The sequence below is a fragment of the Microchirus variegatus genome (assembly GCF_963457635.1).
Source record: "Microchirus variegatus genome assembly, chromosome: 7".
Taxonomy (NCBI): Eukaryota; Metazoa; Chordata; class Actinopteri; order Pleuronectiformes; family Soleidae; genus Microchirus; species Microchirus variegatus.
In genome coordinates, this window is record NC_139808.1 from 26816868 (window position 1) to 26833003 (window position 16136).

Below are 16136 nucleotides of genomic sequence, written 5' to 3' on the forward strand. Positions count from 1 at the left end.
AGCTAGCTGTAGACCGACCAGGACTGACGTTAGTTGCTATATATATATATATATATATGTGTGTGTGTACTGTACAAGTGCTTTCTTTTTAAAATTGTAGCAACTTTATATACAATATTTCACTTGCCTAAAAAACAAACAAACAATGGTATCCAAGCAACAGACGTCCATTAATTAAGGCAAAAACACGTGCAAAGAAGTTTGTTTACAGCACTTTTATCTGCTTTTTTTGTAATTTTTTTAAAACAAAAAAAAAAATTATTGCCATTTTATACTTTCTCCAAGACCTGGATATGTTTGTCACAACATTTTTATGTGTATAGTCGCGCGCGTGTCGTCCATGTTCAGTTCAATATTCTATCAAATAAAACAAACATGTTTTGTATGAAAAAGGATTCACAGGATCACAATAAAATAAAAGTGTCACCAGTGTTAAGGCAACACAATTTGGTTTTTTTTGGGTTATGTATTGGGTTATTAGCCGTTCGCTGCACACATGGAATGGTGATGTGATGCTGTGATTGGGTGGTTTGGTTGCCAGGCAGGGAGTTGTGCCAGTTTTCAGCCAATAGTTTTAAAACGAGCACAGGGAGTCATTAAGTGAAGGGCACAAAAAGCAGATGATGACAATACACTGCAGAGATGGCAAAACAGAGTGCCTAGTTAGGTTTATACAAACTCCATATAAGGTAAGTACAGGCGTCTGGATTTAATCAGACCAGACAAGAATCCAAATATAGCTCAAGCTAAACATTTCAAAAGGAAAACCTATGCTGACATACATTATTGTGCCTTTATTCTCCGGATCAGCCGGTTCATCCTGCCCTTTAATGGATCCCCGCGTCCGTCCCAACGCAGCGCAGCAATCAGCTAATACGGTTTAATGGCTGCTGCGTTCAATGCAAACCAGTCAGCAAGAAACCACTTTAGCGTATAGGGTTGCATGCAAGGCTACAGTAACACCACACCATAACGCATCTCAAACCTTCCTTCTTTCAGCATTGCGATATCAAACGTCCTCATAGGTAGAAGCACAGGGTAATAAAGGTTCACTTTTGTGCATTTTACGCCTATAAAGGGAATAAACACAGTCTATTTCTGCGGTGCATTCACTGAAGACTTTTAAGTCACGGTCGACAGCAAGTGAACGATGTCCCACACACTGAGCTCTGCCATGCATGGGCACTCAACTATCAACATTAATTATTGACTCTCGCATCAACCGGCCACACGTTCAACCATCCAGGTCTTAATCCAAGGAGCCAAACGCGAGTGGAAACATGTATTTATAAATATTAAAATGCATGGATTCAATTATACCCGTTTATTTATACTTCTATGAAGACGTATGTATGTGAAATCTATAAGAGGAAAAGTCAAGAAGCAAATCAATGTAATGGAAAATATTTATTTTGTAGTTGTTGTTGTTTTTTTGTCAGTAATTTAAAATGTGACAGAACCGTTACCAACAACATGAACAGGTCACTATAATATTACCATATCAAAAAGAAAGCATTTAAATGAACACCAAGATTTATCACTTTGTCTCACCTTTTACTCCATGAAAACCAAGTGGAAAGAGACTAATTTTCTTGGCTATTTGTCAACAAAATATTCATTTCAAAAACTATAAATTCTCCTCTGTTGCCAGGACTGAACCACGAGTCACGGTAAATTAAAACAAAATTCAACGTTTTTGAATGTAAATGTACTTATCCGCTGACGTCAATCACCCACAGTCTTTCCCGTCGCGGCCATGTTCAGGTCCAGCTGGAATTTGGCCACAAGACTGAGATGGTCAGAGGGGAACATGTGATTGGGAAGACCTTTCATCGACCACAGGACGTCTTCTGACAGGAGACAGAGGCTGCCGATCAACTCCAGACCCTCACTCACAAAGCTGCGACGAGCTTGAAAACAAGAAGGAAGGAAATAACACAAAGTTATTGGGAACAATTTAACTATTTGTTGGTTAAACAAAACCATACCTGTCTGATCAGAGGTAGAGCTGCGTCTTGGGGAGTAGAAGATGTAGTCGACTGTGGCTGCAGCTTCAGAGTGTACGGTGGTAACCTCCGGGGCTCCGGAGCCCGGGAGAACATGTTGATAGACCGACTGCAGGTCTAAGGAGTGAGTGAGAGTGTGTCCGACACTGTGAACATTAAAACATGGATTGAAATGGCGCGAAAGCAGCGAAAAACTGAGGAATAATTCATAAAAAACCAACACATGAACTGACCTTGTTTCATAAGGCTGCTTTTCCTGTGCAGGATCTGTAAAAGGACACAGATTTTAAGGAAGGAAATAACACTTTTAAAGGCGCCATATGTAAGAATGTGGCCAGAAATGGTTATTACACTCAAATTCAAAATACCGAGGTCTTTTAGGTTTCTCCGCCATTGTAGCTCAGACGTACTGTAACTGGCAACCCGTGGTTGCTCGGCAGCTGAGACTCTACTGACTGCAATGATTGGTAGACGGCAGTAGGTGGCGCCACATGCAAAAAACATGATTTCAAAACATAAACAAGTTTTGCAGTCTGCAAACTTTTTAATGCGAATATTTTGTCTGTACTGTTGTTGTCGGTGAGTTCAGTTTGTTATATGAACATTATTCCTGAGTCTCTGTGACATATTAGGAGGATTTTACGATCAGTTGCTTTAGATTTATTACATAATGCACCTTTAAAGGTGAAGTTTATAGTGACATCTAGAGGAGAGGCTGAAATTTACAATGACAAACTGCTCCTCTGCTCACCCCCTCTCCCTTCCCTGAGCGTTCAAATGTCGTCCTCGTCGTCTTTCTCCGTGGCGCGGGCGTACGGTCAGGTACTGGTGTTCCTTTATCTGCTGTAAAATACGCGTGGTCCTCCATTCTAAACGCGTAAAAAGATCCGCTCTCAGCCTCGTCTCGGCGCTCGATTTGCTCTCGGGTTTGTCCTTACAGGCTCCAGTAGAAACATGGCGTCTCGCTGCTAACAGTGGCAATGCAACAGCGGCCCGCGACCATGTTATTTTACATGACTTTTTGAAACACTACGAAAATTAAACAAAAACTATTATACAGCGACTAGACAATGCAGGAGCACATCATATGTATAAAAAAAGTGGATTACACATAGGTCACATAAACCCATAAATACTACGCAGTGTCCCTTTAAATATAATTCTGCTCTGTCAGCGCGGTGCAAAAATACCTGGAGCATTGTCCGTCACGCCTTGGATCAGCGTCAGGTCCACAGGACGGACGCGTGCGGCTGGACAATAGCGCAGCTGTCGCATAAAGTCGTGGCTGTACTGAAGTTGCCCTTGAGAAGAGGAACAAATGGAGGAAATTAAACAGGAACGAGGTGCACAAATCATCACTTCACGAGGCGTCGCCATCACTGACCTGATCCCTGACCCTTGTTCTCGCGTGTGCTTTTGGATGCGCTATACTGACAGTTGTCAGTAATTCCCAGAGCGCTGGGCCACAGGGGAACAAAGAGTCTGTGCAAATAGGTTTTAAAGGACAGGTCCTCTTGACCCGATACCATCCATGCAGGTAGACCCCGGTAGAAGAGCTTTCCCGTGGTGATGAGTTGGTAAAGAGGCATGTGTGGTAGCGAGTTAAAGTCTCCACACAACACGATGTTACACTGTTCACCTCGGGCCCTGCAGGCCTGCACGGTGCCGTCGATCTCTGCGAGCATCATCGCCAACTGAGCCAGCTTCACGTCACCTCGTCTGGGGTTGAAGAGCAGGTGGGTGTTGCCCACGCAGAGGAGAGGGCCCGAGGCGGCCTCGGCCTCAGACCCCTGGGCGACCGCAGGCCGAAGCAGCAACACGATGCCGACGTTGTGCCGGTTGAGCAGCTCCACGTCGGGCCTGAAGAACTCCAGTAATGACACCGACACCTCAGAGAAACTACTGCTTCTGTAGCAGGTGGCGCATCCGTCCGTCTTAGGTCCTGTGCGGCACTTGTACACACACGTGTAGCCTGGAACAACAGAAATCCACTATCCACTATTATTAAACATTAAATTGCTATTGTATGGCCATTTGTATGTAGTAGCTTTGCTGATCTGTGCATTTCCGTTTGATGGGAAAAATAAAGAAATCAATGCAACAAAAATGCTGAACGAGTTCTGCTCTGTGTGATCTTTAAACACACATTTAGATCATGTGTTAGCTTAACGACAGGTCGCTGGACCTTCAGAGCAACACAGAGCTACATGACTATGTTGGTGTGTTTCCACTGTCCGGCCCCGGTTATGTTGTGTTTCCACGACACTAAACTGTGCGAACAATCCTAAAAACTTGGGTTAATTTCCCGTGCCGTTTTCGCTGACTTTAATCTCAGAAGTTTTACTTTTTTCTCAGAATTCTGACTTTAATCTCAAAATTCTGACCTTTTTTCCCTCCGAAATCTGATTTTAATCTGACTTTTTTTTAATCTGAATTTTTACTTTTTTTCCGAATTCTGGCTTTAATCACAGAATTTTTACTTTTTTCTCCGAATTCTGACTTTTTTTCTCTGACTTAAATCTCAGGAGTTTTACTTTTTTCTCCAAATTCTGACTTATACTGATTGGTCTTAGACATACCCATCTCACACAGCACTGGATATAGATGTTCATGGTAGTGATCTTCCTGAACCTCTTGGAGACACAGAATCTAAGTGCAACAAGGAACACACAAAAACAATAAATCAAATGTAGCTTGATTGATTTTCATGAAAACAAAAAGTTGCATTTGACTCACATCTGGCGCCCATTTGAATATTTCCTCCAGGAGGAGGCTGCAGCGGTAGCTCCAGTCCAGCACCTCCAGAGGACAATGCATGTACAGCTCCTGATTAGCCTCCAGTAAATCCTGAGCGAGGATGTTGTAGGACATGACCGTGAAGCTCATCGACGACTTTGTGTAAGGGAAGGGTATGAGGGCCGGCTCTGCTGCAGGTGCACTCTGCCATACTCTCCACATTACTGTGTGGAAAACAGAGTAAACATCAAGTCTGAGCTACAGAAACGCTTCATTGCACACCGTGGACATTTAAGCTTAGAGTTCTATAAACCGCAAAAGTGTCGCCTCTCACCTTCAAATGACTCTGCCGACTCTAATGGAGGGTAATAGCTCCCAGCAGGAAACTGCCACAGTGGGCACTCGATCTCTCCTGCCAAGCCAAGTCCTGCAGGGAAGTGAAAGCTATTTTGCGTATTGCTTGGCTTGCTGGTTGTAAGGTGAGTCTGAGCGTTAGCATGATCCCAACCAAACGCCAATTTGGAACCGTTAGCCCCGTCATACTCTTCATCAGCAGCAGGACTTAAACAGTATTCATCCCAGCACTCAGTTACTTCACTGACAGCTGGAGGCTCAGACTCCACGCTTGGTATCTGTGTTTGTTGCTGTCCTGAACGGGTACTTTCTCCAACTCTTTCCTCAGCTGAAACAACCAACTCTTCCACGTTGTGTAAAGGTGTGCGTATCTGTATTTCTTCAAGTCCTGGACACACCATTTCCTTCATGCTAGCATCTGTTTGCAACCACTTTAACTGAGCCGCAAGTGCTTGTTCTGGGTTGATGTGCTCCCATGGAACATCAGTTGCCTCATTTGTGTTTTGTCTCTTATACTTGCAGATATCCTGTAGCATGGTAACTTCCATGTTGCCTTGTGGCATCTTACTTGTCTTCATAGCCTCACTCTGTGGTTCTTCAATTAGCTTCCTATCCTCACTCTGTGGTTCTTCAATTAGCTTCCTATCCTCACTCTGTGGTTCTTCAATTAGCTTCATAGCCTCATTCTGTGTTTCTTCAATTAGCTTCATAGCCTCACTCTGTGGTTCTTCAATTAGCTTCATAGCCTCATTCTGTGGTTCTTCAAATTGCTTCATAGCCTCACTCTGTGGTTCTTCAATAAGTTTCATAGCCTCACTCTGTGGTTCTTCAATTAGCTTCATAGCCTCATTCTGTGGTTCTTCAAATTGCTTCATAGCCTCACTCTGTGGTTCTTCAATAAGTTTCATAGCCTCATTCTGTGGTTCTTCAATTAGCTTCATAGCCTCACTCTGTGGTTCTTCAATAAGTTTCATAGCCTCACTCTGTGGTTCTTCAATTAGCTTCATAGCCTCATTCTGTGGTTCTTCAAATTGCTTCATAGCCTCACTCTGTGGTTCTTCAATAAGTTTCATAGCCTCATTCTGTGGTTCTTCAATTAGCTTCATAGCCTCATTCTGTGGTTCTTCAATTAGCTTCATAGCCTCACTCTGTGGTTCTTCAATTAGGTTCATAGCCTCACTCTGTGGTTCTTCAATTAGGTTCATAGCCTCACTCTGTGGTTCTTCAATTAGCTTCATAGCCTCACTCTGTGGTTCTTCAATTAGCTTCATAGCCTCATTCTGTGGTTCTTCAATTAGCTTCATAGCCTCACTCTGTGGTTCTTCAATTAGCTTCATAGCCTCACTCTGTGCTTCTTCAATTGGCTTCGTAGCCTCATTCTGTGGTTCTTCAATTAGATTCATAGCCTCACTCTGTGGTTCTTTGATCGTCTTCATAGTCTCACTCTGTGGTTCTTCGATCGTCTTCATAGCCTCACTCTGTGGTTCTTCGATCGTCTTCATAGCCTCACTCTGTGGTTCTTCACTCGTCTTCCTAGCCTCACTCTGTGGTTCTTCAAACGTCTTCATAGCCTCACTCTGTGGTTCTTCAAACGTCTTCATAGCCACACAATGTGGTTCTTCAAACGTCTTCATAGACACACACTGTGGTTCTCCACTCGTCTTCATAGCCACACACTGTGGTTCTCCACTCGTCTTCATAGCCACACACTGTGGTTCTTCAATTAGCTTCCTAGCCTCATTCTGTGGTTTTTCGATCGGACTCATAACCTCATTCTGTGGTTCTTCGATCGTCTTCATAGCCACACACTGTGGTTCTTCCATCCTCTTCATAGCCTCACTCTGTGGTTCTTCCATCGTCTTCATAGCCTCACTCTGTGGTTCTTCCATCGTCTTCATAGCCTCACTCTGTGGTTCTTCCATCGTCTTCATAGCCTCACTCTGTGGTTCTTCAAACGTCTTCATAGCCTCACTCTGTGGTTCTTCAAACGTCTTCATAGCCACACACTGTGGTTCTCCACTCGTCTTCATAGCCTCACTCTGTGGTTCTTCAAACGTCTTCATAGCCACACACTGTGGTTTTTCAAACATCTCCATAGCCACACACTGTGGTTCTCCACTCGTCTTCATAGCCACACACTGTGGTTCTCCACTCGTCTTCATAGCCACACACTGTGGTTCTTCAAACGTCTTCATAGCCTCACTCTGTGGTTCTTCCATCGTCTTCACAGCCACACACTGTGGTTCTTCCATCGTCTTCATAGCCTCACTCCGCGGTTCTCCAATCAGCTTCCTAGCCTCTCTCTGTGGTTCTCCACTTGTCTTCGTAGCCCCGTTCTTGGCTTCTTCGTGTGGGACAGCCACTGCTCGCTGCTCCTCCTTTTGCTCCATCCCTGTATCGCCTTCTTTCTCCGGGCTTCCCTCTTTCATCCCTTCTTCCGTTTTTCCCTTCTCCGCACTGCTTGAGCAGAGCCACTGGTCCGGCAGGGTCGTCTGAGACTGGGTGAACCTCGTTGTCGAGACAGCAGAACCATCCCATGCTGCCGTGCCATGGACCAATGCAGAAGAGACACCTTTCTGTGAGGCCTCTATAAAAAAAGACATTAGCGTTATGAGCAATGATGCAAGCAGATGGATCATGATGGCAAAAATTGTTTTTGTTACTGGTGGGAACTGATTTATTTAGCATTCAAACAGCAAATGCTCTATAAGCGACATGCCATTTCAATGCAAACTTTGTGCAATGCTACAACTAGCATGCATAACTTAATCAGATCATTTAAATTATCAAATAAAAAAATAGAAAATGGCCCAGCTGTGTCCCTACTAATCTTATAACCAAACCAGGAAGTAAAATCTAATCTAATTATTTTATTATTATTATATGCAGAATATTACATGCTGGCCAGCTAATGTCCACATGTTGTCACATGACTTCCTTGAGTATTTAAAGCTCCTACTGCATATTTTAACAAATTTAAAACAAAAACATTTAAAAGATAAACATAAAATACAAATATATGAAGTTAACTACACAAAAAAAGACTAAAATAAATATTCATATACAGTATGAATATGAGTATATACACGTATATACATATATACGTGTATATATGTATATACACATACATATATACACGTATATACATATACACGTGTATATATACATATACATTTATATACCCATACGTATATATAGATATATATATCCACATATACATATACACACATATACATATACATATATACATGTAATAATAACTATTATTATTGTAATGTATGTAATAATAAAATTATTATTATTATATACATGTTCATATACATGTACAACAGCAAAACACGGGCACGTGGCGACGTCGTGACGTCACATTGAGCGTCACTAGCTCAGAAACAGGTGCATGCAGACTCGTGTTGTTGCCAATGAGCTAAAGTTAGCCAAGTTGCAAAAACACGACACGCACACGTCGCTAATGTGTCCGCAAACTAAAGGGCAAAGGACAAGCTCACATAACGATACACGTGTCACGCAAAAGCTGCGTTAAAACACAAAAGTTTATAGGCGAACTTTAAACTTGTATTTGCTCTTGACAACGCCACGACAAAACACAGAGGTAAAGTGAGCTTTAGCAACCGTTAGCTCCTGACAGGGGATACACACGCACACGGTTTGCTAGCACTTTGAAGCATAAAAACGTTTCTAAATGTTGTGTTTTGTGAGAATTACCTGAGCGTCGACCCGCGGTCAGGTACCGTGACAGAGGATAGAGCGCATAAAACAACAAGCTGCAGATCATGGCGCTTACTCAGGACTGCGCATGCGCGTTCTGACAGAGAGAGAGAGAGAGAGGGGTACCCCAAACTGCTGCGACACAGGTGTTCAAAATAATCCTAATCTACGAGTTATTGCAACATTTACTGTCATACTGAACATTACTTTTTTTATTCTGCAAATTCTATTCATAATATCAAGTTTAAAAATGCTGTTTCCAGTTAATGCAGGGCCGGCCCAAGCCTCAATGGGGCCCTAAGCAAAATGTGATTTTGGGGCCCTCTGTTACTGCCAATAATAATGATTATTGATCATTCACACACCTACTATACTAAAGTTATTCTACTTATTCTACTCTACTCACGAATACAAATACACTTCTTTCAATTCATATTTGGCAAAATCAGCAACTCTATTGGCAACACAGAGAATCAACACATAAAACCAAACGGTTTATAAATAAGATATTACGGTCTGAAAATCAAAAAATGTGCACAATCTTTGGATACAAATTTGTAATCCAAATATTTGACTTTTATATGTAAAAAAAAACCCCACATCATTAAATAAAATAAAATAAACAAATACTTCAATAATAATGTAAATCAACAGAAGCACCCGGAACAAGGCAATAAAAATGGTTTATAAATAAAATATAGAGTTAAATAATCACATCTGACAACTATGTAAAAACTGTGAAAAAGCTTTGGTAAAAATGGGGAGAAAAATTCTAAATAAACTACAGCAATCCAGTTAATTGCTCTTGGGGGCCCTCTAGTGGTCAAGGGGCCCTGAGGAGCGGCTTACGGCCCTGAGTTAATGAATATTATATGTATTATATATATATATTTTTCCCTTGTTTATTCTATATTTATTCATTTATCTTGCATAAATGATGTCTTATATATGCTCCAAATAAAGTACACATTCAGCCATTTAGTCAAGATGATTATGCAGATAAAACAAAATATTCCATATATATACAGTTTATACATATATCATGTTTTCCCCCCACTTTCTTGAAGAAATACACTACATTTGTAAAAAAAAAAATCAGAGGATTTACAGCCACACTGAGGCCTGAATTATTAATGGCACTACACATGAGGAGTAGAATTACCTTCAGGACACCACAGGCCTATTTCATTACACGGCACTGAGCTCATACCTGAAGACAAACTGACAATGTCCACGATATCGTTTGAGTCTCTGTGCCTAAAAGACGACGACCGTCCTCTTTCTCCGACACAAGCCCAAAGAGAGGAGGACACGTTTGACACAGACCTGGACAGTGATGGTACGTAGGTTGTTGATAACGCTCTTGTTGCAATGGAAATATAGTTTACGAGTGTTTTATTTCAGAAGAAGACGAGGGCGTCATGGACTCATCTGTGGCTGAAGTGTACTTGCAGGCCTGCAGGCTCGTCGACGTGGTGCCGGTCTCCTACTTTATAAGAAACCTCGACTCTGCAACCATGAGCCTCACCCATCATGGACTGGGACCTCTAGGATGCAAGGCCCTTGCCATTGCTTTGGTGGTAAGTTTGAATATAATTGAGTAAATCAATTTTTTTCTTTCTATCTTTCATAATCTCTTTGTATCCAGAATGACATGAATATCAATAATCTGGAGCTGGCAAACAACAACGTTCAAGCAGAAGGCACCAAATACCTTGTGGAAATGCTGAGGGCCAATTTCACCATTCAGCACCTGGTATGTAGGACTGCAAACTCACCAGCAGAGGGCGCTGCCATGCTACAGTTCACATCATTATATTACTGTACTTTTCAGGATTTGTCCACCAACAGTCTGCTGTCTGCAGGAGCCGAGCATGTGGCTAAAATGCTGCTGGGCAACATTTCATTAAAATCCATCAAACTTTCCGGTAACGCTGCATTTAACACCTGATCCGATGGGTCGCTCTTTCATTTATTGCACTATTTCTTATTTTCTAGTATTCTAACATGAAATTAGGAGGATGAAACACAGTGAGTCCACACCATTGTTTATTTTAAATCATCCTCCCAACAGGAAATGGATTTACTGATGACGACGCAAAATATTTTGCAGATTCCTTCTCCGTAAGTCAATAAAGAATACGATATAAAAATTAAAATAATAGTAATAATAATGTTGGTTTTTTTCCCATTTAGAGCAATTCCAGAATAAAGGAGCTTGACCTGAGCCACAATGAATTTTGCGGGAAAGGAGGGGAACATTTGGGACAAATGTTGGGTACAGTATAAATAGTTTATTCGTTAATGTTTCATTACTTTACATCAGGGGTGTCTAAATGTAACCAAATATAATGTCAAATAAAGGTAACTACTCCGTAACATATTGCTAAATAACTTTCTCTATTTATTACTTATTCAATTCCACTCGTCGCATGATGCATATTCAAAACTAATAAACATTCTAGAAGTGTCATGATAACCTTAGAGCCTTGAATAGTATTATAAAGTGACAGTCCTTGCAGTTGTGCCACCTGACAATTGCAACTAAACTCAAATTAAACAGCTTCTGTTTATTAAGCATTAAGCATTATTTTTCTACACTTGTCATGAAGTTCACACAGAACACTTTTTTAAAAAAATTAAGAGTTTTATGATAAAATAATTTCTTACTCGTTTTACATTGGTTGGGCCACCTGACATGGAAAGTGTACCAACCTACATATAGTTGAAAGATTAAATTATGTTTTTTTATATAATGGACTTGGACACAAAAATATACACGTCATGTCAGTGACCCATATACTATGAAACACTTGCAATCTAGTGGCGGTGCCGTCACTTTGCGGGTAACGCAATCGCCATGCATTGTGGGAAATGTAGTTCATGGTCAACGCACGCCTTAAAGCAGCATAGACCTATTTTAACACAGATTTTTAAGACCAATTAATCACTCGCGGGCCACATAAAATGACGTATTGGGCCACATTTGGCCCCCAGGCCTTGAGTTTGATACGTTTGATTTTCATCCTCTTCTCCTGCAGCGAACAATGAAGCTCTGGAGCTGCTGGACATGAGCTGGAATCATCTTCGAATGAAAGGAGCCGTCGCTCTATGTGCAGGACTCAAAGTATGATCTCGATAAGAAATTTGTTTTTTTGCTCGTATACAAATGTTTCATGACCGTATTTTCCCTCCATCCATATTTAGGTCAACGTGATGTTGAAACACCTGGATTTGTCTTGGAACGGCTTTGGGAACGAGGGCGCCCTGGCCATGGGCGAGGCCCTGAAATTCAACAACACCCTGGTTCACCTCAACCTCAACAACAACCGCATCACCAACGAGGGAGTCAGCATGCTGTGCAGAGGTCTGGAGTTCAACGACACGCTCAGGGTTCTCCTGGTGAGTGCACGATAGTCGAATCGATCCAACACGTGCAAATAGTTTTAAGCAATTAATGCTTTTATTTGACTCTCCTGTAGCTGGCATATAACTCTATAACAGTAGAGGGAGCACTGGCCTTGGTTAAAGTGGTGAAGAACACTCCGAAAACGGCCTTGGAGGAAATCAACATGTGTGTGAGTGACCGTCTTCCATCCTGCTCTTAATTTCCTGACATTTTTTGTGTTAATCAAATGTTAAAGGTGCATTATGTAATAAATCTAAAGCAACTGGCCATAAAATCCTCCTAATATGTCACAGAGACTCAGGAATAATGTTCATATAACAAACTGAACTCACCAACAACAACAGTACAGACAAAATATTTGCATTAAAACAAAATATTTTGCAGACTGCAAATCATGTTTATGTTTTGAAATCATGTTTTTGGCATGTGGCGCCACCTACCGCCGTCTACTAATCAATGCAGTCAGTAGAGTCTCAGCTGCCGAGCAAACCACGGGTTGCCAGTTACGTCAGAAAACGAAACCTAAAAGACCTCGGTGTTTTGAATTTGAGTGTAGTAACCATTTTTAGCCACATTCTTACATATGGCGCCTTTAAACAATGCCATTGTTGTGTTATTTTTTTCTCAGAATGTTCTGGTCAACGAGAACTTTGTGCAGCTGTTGGAGGCCACGTGTCAGGAGCACCCGGGTCTGGATGTGCAGTACGGAGGGGTCGGAGGCTTCATTGCGAAGAAGCCACCGAAGCGCGTCGATCCGATGAAGGTCATCCAGGTGAGACGCCCTCTGAGGTCTGAGGTCTATGAAGGATTTTACTCTTTAAAACACTTTTTCTGTTTTTTCCTAAAGGATTATCTGGATCAGCACAAGCTGCGTTTGTGGGATTTCTTCCGGAACATTGACAAAGACGGCACCATGCGGGTCCCGGTCGCTGACTTTAGGAAGGCAGTGCAGGTCTCTTTTTTTTTTTTTTTTAAATACACTACCTTTCACAAGTTTGGGCTCACCTATACCATTTTTTTTGGTGTTTTCCATTAAAAGTCACACTTTTATTCATCAAAAGAGTTGCAAAATGAATGGAAAATACGGTCAAGACTTTAACAAGATTAGAAATATAATGATTTTGCTCTTCAAACTTTGCTGTTTTTAGATGTGCTAGCATAATAGCACAAGGGATTTCAAGGGTTTTCTTATCATCCAATAATGCCATTAGCAAACACAATGTACCATTAGAACACTGGAAATTGGCCTCTATACACATATATTCCACATTTCCCATTCTCCAGACATTTGCAGCTACAACAGTTGTTTACAGCATGGCTGATGAGAGCTTCAGTGAGGAGAGATTTCTATTGGCTCATTTACAGCAACTAGGAGATTTTTGGAGTTGTTTACCACATTAACAATGTATACAGAGTATAGCTTTTCCTTCAAAAATAAGGACATTTCTAAGTGAGCCCAAACTTTTGAACGGTAGTGTATATGTATATAATCAATATAATCAATGAGTCAATCTCTTATACATTACAAACAAGCAAACTTTGTCTCTTTGTTGTGTAAAAACGGTGTTAGCAATCGAGCATCCCTCTGGATCGATACCAGATTGAGGAGCTGATTCAAAGACTGGATCGCGACCGGACCGGGATGGTCGACTACAGGTGAGCACAGAGGACAAAGTCCTCTTTCAGTTATGAGCTGGAAACATGTGCAGATCTAAACAAACCCATGTTCACGTGCAGGGGTTTGGCCGACACGAGGAAGCAGATGATGCGAGATCACCGTCGGCAGCTCAGGAAGGTGGAGTCCCGTCAGAAGAAAGAGAAGCAGAAGAGCGACCGCATCCTGAAGACCTTCCAGAAGGCCGTGGAGGCCGTGACGCCTCACGGCTCCATGGTCATTTCCCCCGGCGCCGCTAAAGACGACTCCGGCGGGCCGCAGCACTTCTCTGCCACGCCGCTCAGCTCGTGGCACCACATCCTCATGTCCAACAGCAGTCGTTATTCGGTCACCAACCTCGGCGGCGAGCACGTCCACCTGCCCGCGGCGGGAGGCGTGGCGTCTTACTACCAGACCAGTTCCCTGGCGATGCACTCCTACTCGCAGCCCAACCTGCTGGACGACTCTCCGCGCTCTGCGCGAGGCAAGTCCGTCGTCTCTGCCCAGGGCGTACGCTCCGATCCGGAGATGAGCCACGGCAAGTTCAGCCCCGCGGCGAACCACCTGACCCGGTCCAGGCCGGCGCTCAACGCCAAGCAGCCTGAGGTCAAGGCCAAGAGCAGGAAAGTGAAGAAGAAGAAAACGAAGAAACAAGTGGACAAGAGCGCAAAGAATCCTACGGAAATAGTCAAGTGACCATAGAAATACACTCTGTACATTGTTAATGTGGTAAACGACTATTCTAGCTGCAAACGTCTGGTTTTTACAGGAATATGTACATAGGTGAATAGAGGCCCATTTCCAGTGTTCGAATGGTACATTGTGTTTGCTAATTGCTAATCGCTAATGCTAAAACCCTTGTGCAATGATGTTAGCACAGTTATTATTTGGAATAAAAATCATTATTTCTAATCTTGTTGACGTTTTGACTATATTTTCCACTCATTTCGCAACTCTCTAATTAATAAAAGTGTGACTTTTAATGGAAAAGACACAAAAAAATTGTTTCCAGTTTCTATAAATGAAATCAGGAAATTAGGCAATTTTTTATATTTACTTGACTCAAAGTTCCATTACAGTGGCAAGGAATTTATTTCAATGACATAAGCATGAAAAAGCCATTGAAATTTAGCTATAAGTATCGCAATGAGATATTTCGAAAAGGAAATACCTGCATGCATTAATTTTTTAAAGGTTTAAACGTTACAAAAGCTCAGATAAAGGACTCACACTCACAAGTGAGAGATGTCCAACTCAACCCCCAATCAACAAAACTTTGGTCACGCATTGGAAAACTGGTACAAGACAGAACACACTGCTGAAATACACAAGGGTTAACAAGGCACAGGTGTGGGTGATAAGGGGGCGTGGCCAGCGATCAACACAGGTGGGCAGGAAGTGAAGCGACATGTGACATGAATGGGATAAAATGTATGAATGAATAAAACCTTTTGTTTTCATATAACCGTCCAGTTTATACATAGGAAAAGTTGGATACCATAGTGTATAGTATATGTAGTCGACCATATATATATACATATACACATATATGTGTATATATACATACACACATACATATACACACATATATATGTATATGTACATACACACATATGTATATATACATACACACATACATATACACACATATATATGTATATGTACATACACACATATATACACATATATATGAATACATACACATATATATATACACATTTATATGTATATATACATACACACATATACACGTATATATATATATATACATACACACGTATACACACATATGTATATATACATATACACACATATATACATACACACACATATATGTATACACACACATATATGTATACATACACACACACACACACATATAAATATATATATATATATATAATTTTTGACATGTAAGAATGGGGATAAAGTGTAATTCAGATTAAATCAGGGTTAAGGTTGCAGCCTCAGATTCACGCTCCTCCCTTTACTCCACACGGAGCTCCCTCCCCCTTCATGTAAGCCGGCCCTCCCTTGGGGTGTGGATGACTCTCCTTTGTGCTGTGGTTGGAGCTTCGCTCCATCTGGTACTGGAGCCCTGACACCGACCACAGGGCGACGCACCGTTCATTGTGGATGGATGACATCATCAGACGTGTAATCATTTTATATAATAACTCAATCTTTGTGGGATGTGAACAACAATAAAAACCTTGAATGCGGTCAATTTTTAGAAGTAGAAGACGACCGG

The 16136-nt window shown here is 41.6% G+C and overlaps 2 protein-coding genes across 2 annotated transcripts; one reads left to right on the forward strand and one right to left on the reverse strand.

Annotated features, from left to right (window-relative positions):
* Nucleotides 1-1413: 1413 nt before the first annotated feature.
* Nucleotides 1414-8896, reverse strand: angel1 (angel homolog 1). Its single transcript, XM_083892884.1, has 9 exons — nt 8820-8896; nt 5077-7683; nt 4743-4966; nt 4586-4655; nt 3391-3978; nt 3197-3307; nt 2240-2273; nt 1989-2152; nt 1414-1910 (listed from the first exon to the last, which is right to left on the reverse strand). Exons 1-9 carry the CDS (start codon nt 8887-8889, stop codon nt 1726-1728), a joined length of 4053 nt encoding a protein of 1350 aa, XP_083749010.1. The 5' UTR covers nt 8890-8896; the 3' UTR covers nt 1414-1725.
* Nucleotides 8897-10049: 1153 nt separating this feature from the next.
* Nucleotides 10050-14581, forward strand: lrrc74a (leucine rich repeat containing 74A; the record flags this gene model as incomplete). The annotated part of the gene is made up of 13 exons (XM_083892017.1): nt 10050-10161; nt 10227-10402; nt 10471-10578; nt 10657-10750; nt 10897-10946; nt 11019-11100; nt 11864-11949; nt 12030-12224; nt 12305-12400; nt 12860-13003; nt 13079-13183; nt 13802-13887; nt 13969-14581. The coding sequence occupies 13 exons, from the start codon at nt 10050-10052 to the stop codon at nt 14579-14581; spliced, it is 1947 nt and encodes a 648-aa protein (XP_083748143.1).
* Nucleotides 14582-16136: the final 1555 nt, after the last annotated feature.